At 41.2% G+C, this 15,889-nt stretch overlaps 2 protein-coding genes across 2 annotated transcripts; one reads left to right on the forward strand and one right to left on the reverse strand.

Moving 5' to 3' along the window:
- Positions 1-189: 189 nt before the first annotated feature.
- On the reverse strand, positions 190-12,258 carry PMS2 (PMS1 homolog 2, mismatch repair system component). The gene is made up of 15 exons (XM_058035342.1): positions 12,173-12,258; positions 11,809-11,948; positions 11,116-11,202; positions 9,966-10,068; positions 9,117-9,300; positions 8,475-8,642; positions 7,088-7,185; positions 6,090-6,189; positions 5,751-5,835; positions 5,204-5,356; positions 3,309-4,203; positions 2,349-2,516; positions 1,789-1,889; positions 1,418-1,587; positions 190-1,029 (listed from the first exon to the last, which is right to left on the reverse strand). The coding sequence occupies exons 1-15, from the start codon at positions 12,190-12,192 to the stop codon at positions 886-888; spliced, it is 2,616 nt and encodes an 871-aa protein (XP_057891325.1). The 5' UTR covers positions 12,193-12,258; the 3' UTR covers positions 190-885.
- Positions 12,259-12,468: 210 nt separating this feature from the next.
- On the forward strand, positions 12,469-15,884 carry AIMP2 (aminoacyl tRNA synthetase complex interacting multifunctional protein 2). Its single transcript, XM_058035526.1, has 4 exons — positions 12,469-12,623; positions 14,132-14,338; positions 14,657-14,888; positions 15,363-15,884. Exons 1-4 carry the CDS (start codon positions 12,501-12,503, stop codon positions 15,746-15,748), a joined length of 948 nt encoding a protein of 315 aa, XP_057891509.1. The 5' UTR covers positions 12,469-12,500; the 3' UTR covers positions 15,749-15,884.
- The last annotated feature ends 5 nt before the right edge of the window (positions 15,885-15,889 follow it).

Genomic DNA, 15,889 nt, shown 5'->3' on the forward strand with positions numbered 1-15,889 from the left:
GGAGGAACAGCAGCAGCATCATGGCCACAGCTCCATCAGTGGCAAATGGAGCATGAAGGGAACACGATACATAAACACAAATTTCTTGGGTTAAATCTTGGTCCTACAGAACTGGAAGAGCGTAGCTACCCGTTTTAATGGATTCTGATTCAAACAGATAATTTGCTGCCTGTTTTGATTTTACTGAGATAGAATTTGGACTGACCTAACTGGCAGTGCCAGCTTTTTTTCCCATTCATTATGAGAAGAAGAATCCCTGCTCTTGAAAAACAAGTTCGGAATTTGGAAGGGAACAATGCTAATAAAAAGTAATTATGCCAGACTAATAATTCTATTCAAGCCTTAAACACAGATAACAGGAAATTAATCTTTAAATGCAATATTAAAGCTCTAAGTCATTATCTAACAAAACCCAGCTTTGGTATAAGAAAAAAAAAAATTAAACTCAAGTATAATTTTAACTTTCTCTAAAATTATCATATATGTGATGTATAAACATTGAAAACTAATATTTGGTTTATGGCATTGCCAGGGACTTGAATTCACATTTCACTTCACTTTCAGAATCAGTGTATTTCTATGAATGAAGTTCAGCTACTTCTTATCTTTATATATAAATGTATTTATTTTATAAAAGTTTTGACTGCTGCTCAAAGAAGTACAACACACAGTAAATTGAAATAAGAGAAGCTATTTACATGAATTCCAGGATGTTGGTATTGATGACAGGCATAACAAGGAAACCCTGCTGAATGCCTCCAAGTGCTCTTGTTTCCAACTTGAAGACTGCCTAAAATTATTTTTACTCCAAATAACAGAATCATGATAAAAGCTCAAAATATTGCCAAGATTTAAAATTTAAAATGTCAATAAACAGACACTGACTTATTGTGGTGAAATCAAGTCCAAACTGACTATGTGTCTCATAGTAGGCCTTCCATGGGGGCAGTTCCAGGGATGCTCAATCTCACCCATGTGGGTGATCAGTTTTCTCATTTCCTGCACATTCAGTGCAGTTCCAATCATCACCTGCAAGCAAAGAAAAAAAAAATGAATTCTTTCATTTTCCCATTTGCTAGCTGACACAGACCAGAGCAGTACTTCAGCTACTAGAGCAAATTCCGTACAAGGCATTAAAAATAAAAAACACCTTCAATCAGACAATCAGAAGACAAAACACAGCTCACAGTGGCTTCATGAGTGCATTAGTTTGGAACAAAATAAAAAAAACTAGCAGAAATATTTCCCAAGGTACATTAGATAAAAACATGAGGAACAGAAGGAAGGATATTAGCTGTTAACACTCAGCAGTAAATAAACTTGCCCTGCAATGCACATGCAGATACAGCCACCTGCACTACATCAGGAAATGGATTTATTTATTTATTTGAACACAAACATCAAGTGCAGTACTTACAGACTTCCTGCAAGCTCGAGAAGCAAACATCTGCCTGACCCTGGAGGGCCTGCACATCACTCCAGGGCAGTCACTCAACATGAAAATCAGCTCATCTATGTCTTGTGGCCCAAAAGTCCAGTTTTTGCTGGTTGGCAATGATACCAATTTAACTCTTTGAGTTACAGGAGCTGGAAGGTTTGCAATGACAATAAAGATACAGAGAAGTACAAGAAATTACTTTTTTCTTGAGAGAAAAGCTGAAAAACTACTTTAAAATGTTATTATGATGTGCTGTGCATATATACTAATGTTTAATCTTTTGATAGATGTAACTAACTAACCAAAGTGGTAACTATGGCAGATGTCCTTTTAACATCATCCAAACTCACCATTTTCATTTATGACAAAATCAAAGCCATTTTTTCTGAATATTTCCAGGTTTTCAATCAATACAGTTTCATTTACTGCTGTTAAATTGAGATTTTGAGGCCTGAAAGAGAGAAAAAAAGATGGAGCTGCATAGATACACAGTGCAGAGCATTAAAGACATTTCAGAAACAACCTAGAAATACTTAAAACAGAGCTCTGTAGTAAAACTTTTCACTCTGCTGTGTGAAAAAAATAAATCTCACTAGGTAACAGTTGCTTCCAAGTGTTACTCAGCAGATGAAGTCAGTTGGGCAGCACTCCTTGCTGCAGGAACAGTTTCCAATATCCTGTCACTGTGGGAAATCTGTTTGACCACTGACTTTCTGCACAGCTACAACTGCACCCATGGAATTGATGTTTCACATAAGGATTGACTCTTGGAAACACAGAACATAAAAACCACTTGAGTCTCAAGTGTTCTGAATGTGTGAAATGCTACATAAATATAAATCATAGATATCCTTCTGAAACATTGAATTCAACTTAACACATGTTATTGTTAAACACTGAGAATACTTACACTATCAGCTTCTGACCTTGGAGAACAGTGTGCTGTTGCAACATCTCAAAGTTGTATTTCTCATCAGTAGCATGCTGGTCAATTATGAAAAGATCAGAATTCAGCTTTGCTATTATAAACCCTAAATTGAACTGGCCAATGATTTCCATTTTTGCAAACATTTCTTTACTGTATACAAAAAAAAAAAAAGATATTATAAATTACACCCTTATCAGTTATCATGTAAAACTTAAAAACTTCTGTTTCTCCCCTGCAGAACACACTTTATATTAAAAAAAAAAATCTAATTTAAGCAGGATATAAATGTTGAAAATCTGCCAATGACCTATGAGGTCCTTTCTGGCAGAACAAAATCCATCATTAAGACAGGTTTCCCCCATTTGTGATAACAAAATTAGAAGCAGGCAATATGGCAATAGCCCAGGTAAGTAACACTGAAGATGGCAGGGTGGTTTTGAAGGCAGCTGACATATTTGCCTTCTTTTCACAATTAAAGACTTTCCTAACACATTTTTTGAACCCAAACATTAACAAATCACAGACACTGACTGTCCCCTGACCACCAGAATGTAACTTTATTTTTCCAGGGATGTCTCATCAAATTTCATTCACACAAGGGAGGAATATGAGCTATGCAGTCTTTTCAGTGTGCTATCTGTCATGACATTTGGTGGTTCTCTGACTGAGCTGCAATTTACAAGGCTGATCTAAGCCAAATCCATGAAGTTTGTGGCCTTTTTAGTGTGGCCTCACATTCTGTTTGCACTTAGTTCAAGTAGCTGCTCTGCCAGTAAAATAACTCATCAAATAGTTTTTTTGTGACATTAAATAAAAAATAGACCCAAACCTAGCAGGTACATGCAAGCCTCTTGCCACCCTCAAGACAAGTCTTATATTTTTGCTTAACTAATTTAACAAACTGAGGAGTAGAATACATTAAACAACTGAAAGCAGAAATACCTGATCTCTTTTCTTAATTCATCTTCTGCAACTTTATTGTCCCCAGGACTAATTTTTGCTTTAAATCTTCTGTAATTTTCAGTTTCTGTATTTTTCTGTTGTTGCTGTATTACCTTTTTTACTTTCTCTGCCAAAACCTTCATAGAGAATTCAAGAGGCACAATTTTCTTTTTAACTTCCACCAGTACATCAACACTAGCATTCTTTTCTTCAGGATATTTGTCTGCCTTGGAATCATCTGCTTCACTTTTAAAGTTTCTGCTTTTAAAACGTTTTACTCTTGGGGAACAACCATTTGCTTCTTGAGAAAGCTTGTTTTGATCAGTCCAGTCAGTCACTTGACCTAGCTCAGGTTCAGTGCCCAAGACCTGAACATCACAGTCCAGTGATTTCTTACTGCACCCAGCAGTTTGAAGACATTCCTTCTGCACCTGTTCTTCTGTGCTACAGAATTCTTCCTCAGAATTAACTGCATTTTCACTATTGATGCAGCTTCCAGCCTCTGGTGTACTACATCCAGCATCTGACTCAGAAATACTACAGAATCCAGAATCTGAAGCATCTTCTAATTTTCCCAAGTGTCTCCTTGGAATTGACACATTTGAGTCCAACTTCTGACAACTTTCAGCCTTCTTAGTCAAGACAGACCTTTGAATCTTTACAGTCCCCCCAGTGGGATCAAGTAACCTTTGTCTAGGGGAACTGTGCTGCTGTTTTACCTTTTTAGAGCTTTGAAAATTACTTTCTGTTGCTTGATGGAGAGAGAATGACTCCCTTAATCTGGCAAGAGTCATTATTCTTTTGCCTTCACCACGTGGACTCTCAGTCTCAGAGTCAGACAGCATGTCTGCCTGAGGCTTTTCTGCCTCTTCAGGAAGTGTCTTCTTCAAGTTACCTAATGAAATCATAATACAGAGTATTTCAAGATTCTAAGTTAGCTGGAAACATGAATTAAATTATGTACTTTAGGAAAAGGAATGAAAAGAGGTGAAAAAATAGCCAACAGCTCAAAGGAGCCCTGAAGCTTCAGACAGTGAATACAGGGCTGAAATGCATTAATATCAAACACAGAAACAGTTACATCTTGAGGACATTTAAGGACACTACTAAGAATTAATTTGTAGTCTCTTTTTAAACTGGAACAGTAATCAGTCCAATCAGCACATTTATTTATATTATCAAAAGAGTTTAATGACAGAGTGACAATGAAAAGTGAATTACTATTACTGACTTTAATGGTCACTATAAAATTCCACTGGCAAAGTGTTAAGGAGCTGGCAGAATAGGCACTTAGAGTATATGGGATTTGCTGGCCATTAGAGAACTTCAACCCCATCAACTGCCAGTCCAACAAGGATTTTACTGAAGGTTAATTTAAAATAACAGTGGGAATCAGGCTACAACTGATTCTGTAGGTCAGCAAAAAGGAAAATTAGAAGGGGTCGTGTTGAATGAAAGGAAGAGAATGAGATGATCTTGAAAGACTGCACAGTCACAAGAGAATCATCAATTTCTGTAGGTAACATAAAAGAATCAAAGTTTAAAACCCAAAAAACTCATACTTAATTTTCATATTTTATTTATGACCCCTTAACCATTTTTTCTCAAAGACATTTTCATAAAAAAACCATATGTCCCTTTTAGTATCTTGGGAGAAATCTTTTGCAAGCATTATCGATTAATTCTGTGTGAATTTTTTCCTCACAAAGTTGACTGTCAATCCTGCTGTGCTGGCATGTGTCATTTCCATAACAATCACTTAATAAGTTTGGGTCCTTCTTTATTTTTGGTTTAATTTTTTTTAAATTTCTTCTTTGGGTTTTTAAAAACACATATTCCCATCTTTAATTCTCTGCCATATATCATACTCAAAACTTTCACATTTTGTGTCCTACCTGCAATGTCCAGAAGTTTCTGATTGACATTCAGTTTGTTAACATCACTACCAAACATCTCCATCAGAGAAGTCTTTAGAATTGCTAATAAAAACTTTTCCTCCTGAAGTAAAATTTGCCTTTTGTCAGGAGTTACATTGATGTCAACACACTCTGGAAAAAAAAAGAAAAAAAGAACTGCTTAACAGATAACATGCAATGTTATTGCACAGAATTAGCTCTGGTTTGTTTGCCATTTTATTGGCAAATCAGATTTAACTGTCTCAACATCCCAGCAAACAAACACACGATACAAGTTTTCTTGTAGTTAAGATGACCTTTTCCTCATCACTTAAGAAGATATTTTTGAGTATAGAAAAGGTGGAGGGGAAAAATAGTGGAACCACAGTTGGAATCTATTTCTCCCTCACCAACATGGCCTTAAAAAGTCCCCAGAGTGCAGGAAGTCATACAGATGAAAATGAAAATATTCTCTAAATACAAACATCATTGAAGAATAAACTGTAATAGCCATTACTGAAGTTACTAAAAATTATTCAGAACGTACCAGAATCTACCCCAATGTTAAGGACAACAAATGGATACTGGTGTTTATTGTGTAAGTGATAAACTTCATTCACAATCTTGGCCACCTGCAAAAAAGGTGAAAAAAACCAATAAATTTCAAAAATATTATCTTCTATTTTGCACCAGTGTATATTAATTAATGTACTAAAACATATATTGTATGATTAAGATCTTGTTCACTCAAAGACACAACCAATATAGGAACTTGAGACAGAGGAACTTCTACTGCCAAGAAACAAACATACACACGAGTGCTAATGCTGAGGTTTCCAGAGAATATTGAGTTAATGGGGCTGATGACAGAAAACAGCTCCCTCACCTTGGCAGGATCACAGGGCCGTTGGTTGATGAAGAAGAACTGTCTGTCTGTCGTGCTCCTTCCCACACCGTGATCACAGCGGGAAATGAAACCACCAATGCTGTTGGGCAAACAATGTAAGAGGAAGGGAAAGGGATGAGAGGAGCAAGTTTGGGGGGAATGTGCTTTATAAGGGACTTAAGGAAACACTATTATACAGCACCAGTGAATATGTAAATACACATTTCCTCTCCTGTTGCGGTGTATTAAGCTTCCGGGTCCCTTCCCCAGGTGTGCCAATACCCCCCTCTCCCTTCCCCCTCGCCCCTTGCTGAGTGAGTCCTGTCAATCAGGCTTAACATTCCAGCAAGATGTCGTGTGGTTGGTCAAGTTCAAAGGATGCCCCTCAGGCCTGGGGGTCATTGGCCTGTCTAGGTGTCCCTCGTCCCTTGAGACCCTGCCCCTCTCACCTGGTTTGTCCTCACCTGTCCCCTCCCCTTCCCCTGTCCCTGAGCTTAAAAGGTGAATCGAGCCATGCGGTCAGGATTCTGTTGGAGCAGTTCCTCACGTTCAGACCTCTGTAACCATGGAATAAACCTCTGGACATTAAACCCTCCAGCAGAATCCTCTCCTTTTCTCTTCACCATCGCCTGAAGCCATTCCTCCTGAGGTAAACGGGGTTCCTAACAAGCCTGGACTTGTTCAGTGCCCAGCTGCAACCTCCAGCAAGCCAAGGTGTCTCTGGGGTGATACACCGCAGCTGCCGCCTTTGGCCCGGCAGCGAGGGTCAGACTGGCCCAGGCACAATCTAACTGGTAATATTGGGATTCATATTCCAATACTCTCCCAGTTCCTTGTCCAACAAAGGCTACTACAAAACTGCATTCCAGTATCTACTATGCTGTTCTTGGCTCTTTTTAATACTATAAATCACAGCTTTTTTTTTTCACTATATTATTTTAAATTTTGGTTTATGGTAAAGTGCCACAGGCAGCAGTGATTTGTACTTTCCTAATTACCTATAAAGATTTGGTGGCATGTCAGCAGGGTTGAGTCCATATTCTTCACAAACAGCTTCACTAGGAGGAAGCTGAACAAAAGGAATAAGGCTCTGCAACTGAAAAAAGAAAAAAAAAGGGAAAGAAGTGAAACATCAAACCTATAGAGATTTTTCCCTTCTATTTTATTGTCATTTATTAGCCTTAAAATTTACTTGAGAAAAATAGTGGGTTTGGCTGACCAAGAGCTGACCAACACAAACACTTAAAATATCCAAACCTACCAGAAGATAATAGCACTGTTTACTGAGAAACAGAGATATTCCTCTAAGAAATGCCTGTTTTCATCCTTTGATATCACAACCTGTGCTTAAGTTATTTCACAGACCCTTACATTAAATGTACACAGGCAGAACAACAAAATGATTCACAGTTTGACATATATATGACCTAAACAAGTTTTATGCTAAAATAAAAGACAAAAAGAGTAATAGAAGTTTCTTTTAAAAGGACAATAAAACTATTAAAAATGTGTTATTTGAATCACAAGCTCCCTAAGAACAGTTACATTTACCATAAACATGTTCCCAGTCATGCCACTATCATTTTTCTGCCATTAGAGCAGCTCCTATCAATTTAAGTATTAAACATTAAAATTCAGACTATAAGCTAAACATTCTATTCACATAACACTCAATTTTCAACTATGCTTGGTGCCACAGGCAAGACAAAGTGACATCTTCCCTCCCATCTTTCAGCCACAGCATGAACAGGCTTTGAGATCTCTGGATGGGCACTGTGGAGGGAAAAATTGTTTATCAACAGCCAGCAGCTATCAACCACTCAATATTTCTGATGACTGCAGGAAGGATGTTTTTGAGCTTTTTATCATCTCTGCTCTTATCTAGAGGATAACAATTATTTTTATAGCTTACCTTAGAAAGCATCACAGTCTACAGCTTTACAGGGGCTGACTGCAATCCCATTTAAAGGGGATTGCAGAATAAAGAATTTAAAGGGGATTCCAGAATAAAGTTAGTTAGTTTCATAGGAAGAGCTTGCTAATGTGGACACACCTCAGGTTTCTGTTCTTCAGTTAAGACTTTCACATGACACCATTTTAAGGATTTTTTAAAATTGCTTGTTCTTGTGACACACAGTCCATTTGCTGACACAACAGCTCTTAAAACTGGCTTCAGAGAGATATTAAGCCATAACCCCATGTTGTAAATAATTTCTAAAACATCTCCGAGCAGATCCAGGACTTTCAGAGTCCGTGGAGGCCGGGGTGTCTCTCCTCTGTCGGCCTCTGGGGTGCGCTGCAGACCAACACTCCATCCTCTCACAAAATATTGAAATTCCCTCTATACAGCTACATCCTCTCTCTTTTCAATAATAAAAGCAATACCTGTTTTTGTCCAAATACTGCTCCAATGTTCTCCTTTAAACTGGGACTTCCAGCAGTGGATATCACACAGCTTTTTTTCCCCTGGCCAATTTGATTAGTGCAGTTAATCCTCACTCCTTTGGAAATAATACAGTAGGCCTGCAACAGCTGGACCATTTTTGCATATTCCTATTAAAGGAAAAAGAAAGTTCAAATTCATATGAAATGTCTCTTTTTAAAACACAAGTGCATAAACAAAACATTCAATATCTGCAGGTAACAAAGGGGGAGTTTTATCCTTAAAATCTTTATGAACTAAATTTAAAAAAAATATATATATGTATGAAAAAATAGTACTTTAAAAACAAACAGGATGTTTACAAGACATATTAAGCCACTACACAGCAGTCCCTGGTTTTAAAATACAGATAAGTGATCATGGTATGGATTCTTTTCAAAATTTGAAAATCTGAGAATGTACCTTTAAATCCCAATATTGCAAAGTAGAAGAGAAAAGCATACAAGAAGACTTTTGTTATTTGATAAAGATGTAAGACAGGCATGAAATAGTCTGTAATCAGTACATTCTACAGAGAAGTGAATTGCATTCAGCAGTGAATGAATTCTGGGGAACAATACTGCTTTGAATTGAGAATTTCTGACCTTTTTGATGTTTCTTTGGAACTCTTTGTGCCTCACTGGCAAGGTGTAAAACAACTGCTGGATGCTGACAGTGGTGCCCTGCTGCCGAGGGAAAGGAGTCCTCTGGGTAATTCTGCCATTGTGATCAAACACCAAACGGGTCCCAACCTTTGCTGACTTGTGACAGGTGAAAATGGTGACATCACTGGGAGGAGAGGCAACAGAATTATCCACTGAGCATCATATTATCTTATCTATTCCTCATGACAAGCAGCATAGAAACTACAGCAATACTGTTAATTTCATCAAAACAACTCTTCCCCATACACAACCAAGAACCTGCTCTTTAGAGTAGTAGTGTAACATTTCCCGAGCTACACATTCTTATTTGTATCCCTTTCATCCCCCTCTTATAAAACTCAGTGTTAAAATCTAGTTTTGCTAAACACTACATTCACTAATAGATACCAGCAGCACTGTCTACAAAGGCTGATTTAAAATCTACAGTTGGTCTGAAAGAAATTTAAGTACAACCTTAATGAGTTACAACCTAACAACCAGCACTTTAAATATTACAGTGCTTTACATCAAACACTCATGCAAATACACAATCCCACCCTGTAAAGATCTGCATCCTTAAGTAACACACCAAATTTTGTACATAAAATGACCAATTAGGTGCTTAGAAACACAGAATAATTTTGGTTGGAAATCACTCAGGATGTCATGCAACCTAATGTTCAAAACTGACCTGACAGTCAGGAACTGGAAGTTTCCAAAGCCCCACTTTGTCAGAAATGGTAAACTGAAAGGGTGCAGTGCTTTTGTGCATATACTAACTTCCTACTACTAATAAATAATATTAATTACCTTAATGCACACAGTGAACTCAAAGCTTCACCTCGAAACCCAAATGTTTCAACATGTATTAGATCAGAAAAATCTTGTATCTTTGATGTGTAATGTTTCAGAGCTGGAAAAAGATATTTCAAATTTATATTTCACTTCAAAGTGCCACTGGTCTATGCAAGTACATTTTGTATGCATATCAAGAAGCAAAACACCTTCTGTATTATTCACTGCATTTCACACAACGATTAAAGACAAAATACTGCCTGCTTTCCCTTTCTCCTATAAACAAGAGCTCTTTAAAATCCTCAGGTGCACCTGCCATTTCACACTGACATCACAGATTTATTCAGCATTATTGCTATAAGCTCTGCAAGGTGCCTCAGAGCAGGACACAGTACCTGCCTGTGCTGCTGCTGGACTGTCACAGATTTTGTCCTGCCAGAAGCAGCAGCAGCCTGTGCTGTGCATGGGGCACAGGGGACAAGCCCAGCCACCACCACAGCTGAGGAGGACTCAGTGCACACCATCAGTGCAGCACCAGTCACCAGCTGACAAACTGACCCAGCAGCAGCACCCCTGAACTCTCACTGTGCTGGAACAGCAGCACACTGAGTTTCTGATGAACCGCAATTGCTCAGTGAACACCAAAGTTACTGAGGAATAACCTATGGGGAAAAGATTCCGAGGTGTTTTATCAAAAAAGAAATGACAGTATTTCTGCTGCAGTGGTTAGTTAGATTCATCAGACAGTGTTGTTTCTGCTCCCATTTTGTGCAATTCCAGACTAGCAAATGGGAAGTTTGACAGGCAGGGCAATGTCAGTTCCACTTCAGCAAATACTCGAGTTTATAATTCACCTTCCCAAAGCAGCCCCTTCCACACAGCTCAACTCCAACAATGACCAATGATTAAACATGAATTAATCCACATGGATTTTTAAGATTTTCTCCTCTGTGATTATTTCTATTGCTTGTGCCACTTAAATAAGCAAAGTAACCAAAGACTATTTCTGAGGCACAAGAACTATAACCACAAGAGCACCACAGAAGATCAGTCTAGTGTTGCTCAAGTCTTGCAGGTAACACACACATTATGTAAAAGCCAAGTGTCCATTAAATATGATTAAACTAAATGTCCACATCTAAATTACAAAAAAATTTCAACTTACTCAAGCCTTCAAAGTTTTCCTCTTCCACTCCAACTCCATTATCTGAAACTTCTATCAGTTCTGCCCCATGATCTTTAAGTTTTATATCTACAAAATTGAGTTATAAAGTATTTTAATTCTTTACGTTCACACACGGTGTTTGGTATCAATTTTGCACTTGAAGTCAATTTTTCAAATAATAACTTTCCATGTCAAAATTGAATAATAACAGGGAAAAACAAACAAAAAAAAACAAAAAAACACCCTAACCCCTGACAGCTATCAAAAGTTAGATGAATCTAATGCAAACCAGTCTGTAGTTTCAGGTAATTCAGCTTCACTGAACTTGTGTCTGAACAGAAGTTTTCCCAATTACCCCATCCTGGATGCTCTGCAAGCCAGCCCTGCCTTTACCCTGTGCTAGCCCAAGGCCAGCAGCTGGCACAGCCTGATCACCACTGCTGCATGGAACAACCACTTTTTTAGTGGCCAAAGGGTCACTAGAAATTAAGTAACACAATCTCACATGCTGCTAGGAATGCAGCTGGAGTCTGGCAATCAGAATGTTTTATTAACCTGAGGTGTAAAATCACTGCAAAGATGCTTGGCCCAAACAGAAAGTATTTGCCCAGGTTTGTTTACATGCACTCGTTTTGAGGGAAAAGACGTGCTTTAGAAGCCTATGGAAAGTTCCAAAATTCGAGGAAGAGTTACCGATGTTGGTAGCTCCGGCATCCAGGCTGTTCTCCAGCAGCTCTTTCACGGCAGTGCCGAGGTTCAGCACGACCTGCCCCGAGCAGATGCGATGCACAGAGCGGCGGTCGATGGGCCGGATGGCCCCGGCGGGCTGCGGGCTGGGGACAGAGGGACAGCAAAGGACGGGTAGCGGTGAGAGCGGGCAGAAACCCCTCAGGCTTCCCCAGGCGAGCCGGGAGGGGAGGCAGGAACCAGGGGAAGCCGGAACCGCGGGGTACGGCCCGTGCGAGGAGCGCGGCTCCCGTGAGGGGAGCAAAGCGGCCTGGGCAGGGGGTGCTAGCGCGGGGACCAGGGCCGGTGCCGGGTCGGTGCACACACTCACCAGGGCGCAGCCGCCTCCATCGGGGCCCCGGCGGGGCGGGACGCGCCGTGCTCTCCTCAGGCTCCCGCCCCGCTCGCTCAGCGCCGGGAGCGGCCGGAGCGCGCTCGCCCCACAAGGACGGCGCTCCCGGCCCGGCGGCGCAACCCCGCCCACCATCCTGTGGGGACGCGCTCCGCAGCTCAGCGCCGGCCAATAGCAGGAGGCCGTAAGGGCGAACCCGTATCCCATTGGGTGTCACGCGTGTCAATCACGAGCGGCTCCGCCAATGGGCGCGGGGGCGGGCGGGCTGGCGGCGGCGGAGCGGGCGTGCGGCGGGACGGGAGCCGCCATGCCCGCGATGTACAAGGTGCGGCCGCTGCACAGCGCGGCGGTGCTGGCGGAGCACCTGCCCAGCTGCATGTACCCCCTGCCCAACCTGCACCGCGCCCCCGGCACCGCCGCGCCGCCGCAGGTACGAGCGAGGGGTGGGCGGAAGGACCTGCTTGGGCTGGGGCCCGCGGTGCTCGCTCTGGCGAGGTCAGGCATGCCGCCGCTGGGCCGGCGTTCCCTCCGGTGAGAGCCCCAACTCCGGTATGAACCGGGAGGAGCCTGCGGTGCCGGAGAGCTCCCGGGACCGAGTCCCACTGCCTCAGCCCCCAGAAGGGGCCCTGGCTCCGGCTCGCCGTAAGCGGCGGGTCCGAGGGTTAAATAAAATCAGCGTTTTCAATAATTTCTCTGTAGTGTCTTTAAAGCCTTCCGCAGTTCTCGTTTTAACTTTGCTGGGCTCTCGCGTGTGTCGCTGTGGCGGTTTTTGTGTTTGAATGGCCGTGCTGAGCTCCCTGCCGGCCCGGAGAGCGCCCAGCAGGCCTCGCTCCGTCCTGCTGCATCATCGCCCTGCTGCCTCAGCTCGGGTTCCAGCCAGATACACTCCCTCAGCCTCAGCTTCTAGTTTCAGTTTCTTTCGCCTTAAATAAGGCAAAAACGCCAAATACTGTGTTACATAGGTTTAGCTGAGCAGCGTCTCTCCAGTGCCAGGAGTGCTTGGCATTCTCACAGGCCACTTGTGGCCATCCTGGATTTGCCGTGCCCTCACCCAGCTCGATGGTGGAGACACTGAGGAGGAGAAACTTTGGGGCAGAACTTAACAGAAATGCTAATGAAATGCCTTCCCATTGCTAAGGATGGAATTGTGTACAACTAAATAATGGCACTTTAGAGGTCTTCCCTTGTCTTTGAGAATATTATGTTAAATGGATATAAAGATTTTACTTGGATACCTTGTTTAGCTCTTCATCCATGATAGTTTGGGTTTGTTTAATCCTTATTCAGGATGCTTAGAAATAGGTTATTTGAAAATTTTTCTTTAATATTATTTTAAGCTAGTAGACTTAAAACCTGCCACAGGAATATATTTTTCATCCTCTTTTAAAAGAGATTGTAAGATGAGATGCTTGTGAGGTAATACAGATTAAAAGCTGCATTGGTATTAACATGTAAAGCCCAAGGTCTTTTTTGTCCACTGTAATTTATATTCTCTGAAACAAAGACTGAATCCATCCATCTAAACTTGCAGGGCTTTTTACTTTCATTAACTACCTGATTTGTCAAAAAGTTTCCTTGTTTGGCCACTGTACCACAGACTTACCAACTTTGCTCTTCTGGGCTGAGAACCTGACAAGCTGTCTTTGATTTTTCAGTCATCGTTCAGCACTTCACTGCCAACTCTTTGTCTGATTTTGACTGTGTTACAGAATTTGCTGTAATGGTTTAGAAGCATCTATTAAGCAGGAAGATTTCAGAAATTTATTAAATATGCCATTTCACCGTACTCATACAGACAAGAGACTACTGATAGACATAAACCCATGGTCTGGCTGTTTGTAGGTGTTTAGTCTTTCAAAACTTAACCTTAAGTGAGCTGTAGACTATTCACTGAGTTGAGTGAATGTTTGCATGGCCTTGCTTTTTCCTCTCCTGTAGGAGGAGGTTGACCCATCACTTCAAGCACTTGAATCCCGCCAGGAAGAGATTCTGAAGCGCCTGTATGAACTCAAGAGTGCTGTGGATGGACTCTCCAAGATGATACAAACCCCAGATGCTGACTTCGATGTAACAAATATCATTCAAACTGATCAATCTTCTCCTTTGTCAACAAATGGAGCAGATTTAGATCTGATGCTTGGAAAGGTGAGTTTAGTTGAGCAGCTACATTGGCGCTTTCTCAACATTCCATTTTCAGGGCTGGAAGGGGGCATTAAAACCTGGGACATTCAGAACTCAGTACACAACCTACAATTACCATTTAATTACATGTTGAGGAAGGAGGATGTTTAAAGGTTTAAACAAGTTTTAAATGTCCAAGCTTGAATTTATTTACTTTAATATCGTTAAAATTTCAGGTATACACGTGCATGATTTTGTACATTTTGGTGTCAAATGAAATCAGTAGTTATGAGTATGACCTGGAATGTGTCTTACCTGCTGAATGTTTTACTTTCCATTCAGGATTATGGAGCCCTGAAAGATGTTGTCATCAATGCAAATCCTTCTCTACCTCCACTGTCACTGTTAGTGATCCACAGTCTGCTTTGTGAACGGTACAAAATATTATCAGCTGTTCACACACATTCATCAGTGAAAAGTGTGCCAGAAAACCTCTTGAAATGCTTTGGAGAGCAGACTAAGAAGCAGCCACGTCATGAGTATCAGTTGGGCTTTACTCTGATTTGGAAAGATGGTAAGAAGGAAATTTGTAGATCAATATTTTACAATAGAAGAGAAAATGAAAGTTGTGCTATAAACCCTTGCACAGTTGTCCGTGTGCTGGCATATGGTGGATATGAAGAAGCAGGAAACATTTTTGTTCTCTTTTCATAGCTCTGAACCACGCTGGGCCAGAAGAGAAAGATTCTTGTTCATAGTAACTGCTGTTAAAATACACATGGCATTGACAGGGTTGTTTGTACCCTCAGGTTTTGGAGGGGCTTTTTCATGTTTTTTAGTTTCTACAAATAAGGTAACTAGAAATTATGGGGGAGATTTGGCTGAATTTTTTAAAAAGCAATCTCTTTATCCCACAGGACTGAGAACTGTTCATCAGGTTAATATTAAAAGTTGTGCTGGCATCACAAATGTTCATCATGGAATTACTGTTCTAGTTAATTTCTTTATCATGTTGGATTCACTTTTTTTTCCCTTCTGTTAATTTCAGTTCCCAAACCCCAGATGAAGTTCAGCATTCAAACCATGTGCCCCATAGAAGGAGAGGGGAACATCGCTCGATTCCTCTTTTCCCTGTTTGGGCAGAAGTACAACGCAGTTACCTCGACTCTGATCGACAGCTGGGTGGACACAGCCATGTTCCAGCTGCAAGAAGGCAGCAGCAAGGAGAGGGGAGCAGTGCTGCGCTCCATGAACGCCGCCCTGGGCAAGAGCCCGTGGCTGGTGGGCACCGAACTGACGCTGGCCGACGTGGTGGCGTGGAGCGCGCTGCAGCAGACGGGCACTGCCAGCAGCGCCCCGGCCAACGTGCAGAAGTGGATCAAGTCCTGTGAGAATCTGGCACCTTTCAGCTCTGTGATGAAGCTACTCAAGTGAGCCCCTACCCTTCACAATGATGTTGTTTTAATCTTACTCCACCTCGTGTCTGCTGTAATGTTTGAGTCCTTTCTGAGATGTATTTTAGGTATTACAGTTGGACAGAATCCTAAAATAATAAAAGCATTACAGCTGCCTTTT

Source organism: Melospiza georgiana, chromosome 16 (genome assembly GCF_028018845.1).
Source record: "Melospiza georgiana isolate bMelGeo1 chromosome 16, bMelGeo1.pri, whole genome shotgun sequence".
Taxonomy (NCBI): domain Eukaryota; kingdom Metazoa; phylum Chordata; class Aves; order Passeriformes; family Passerellidae; genus Melospiza; species Melospiza georgiana.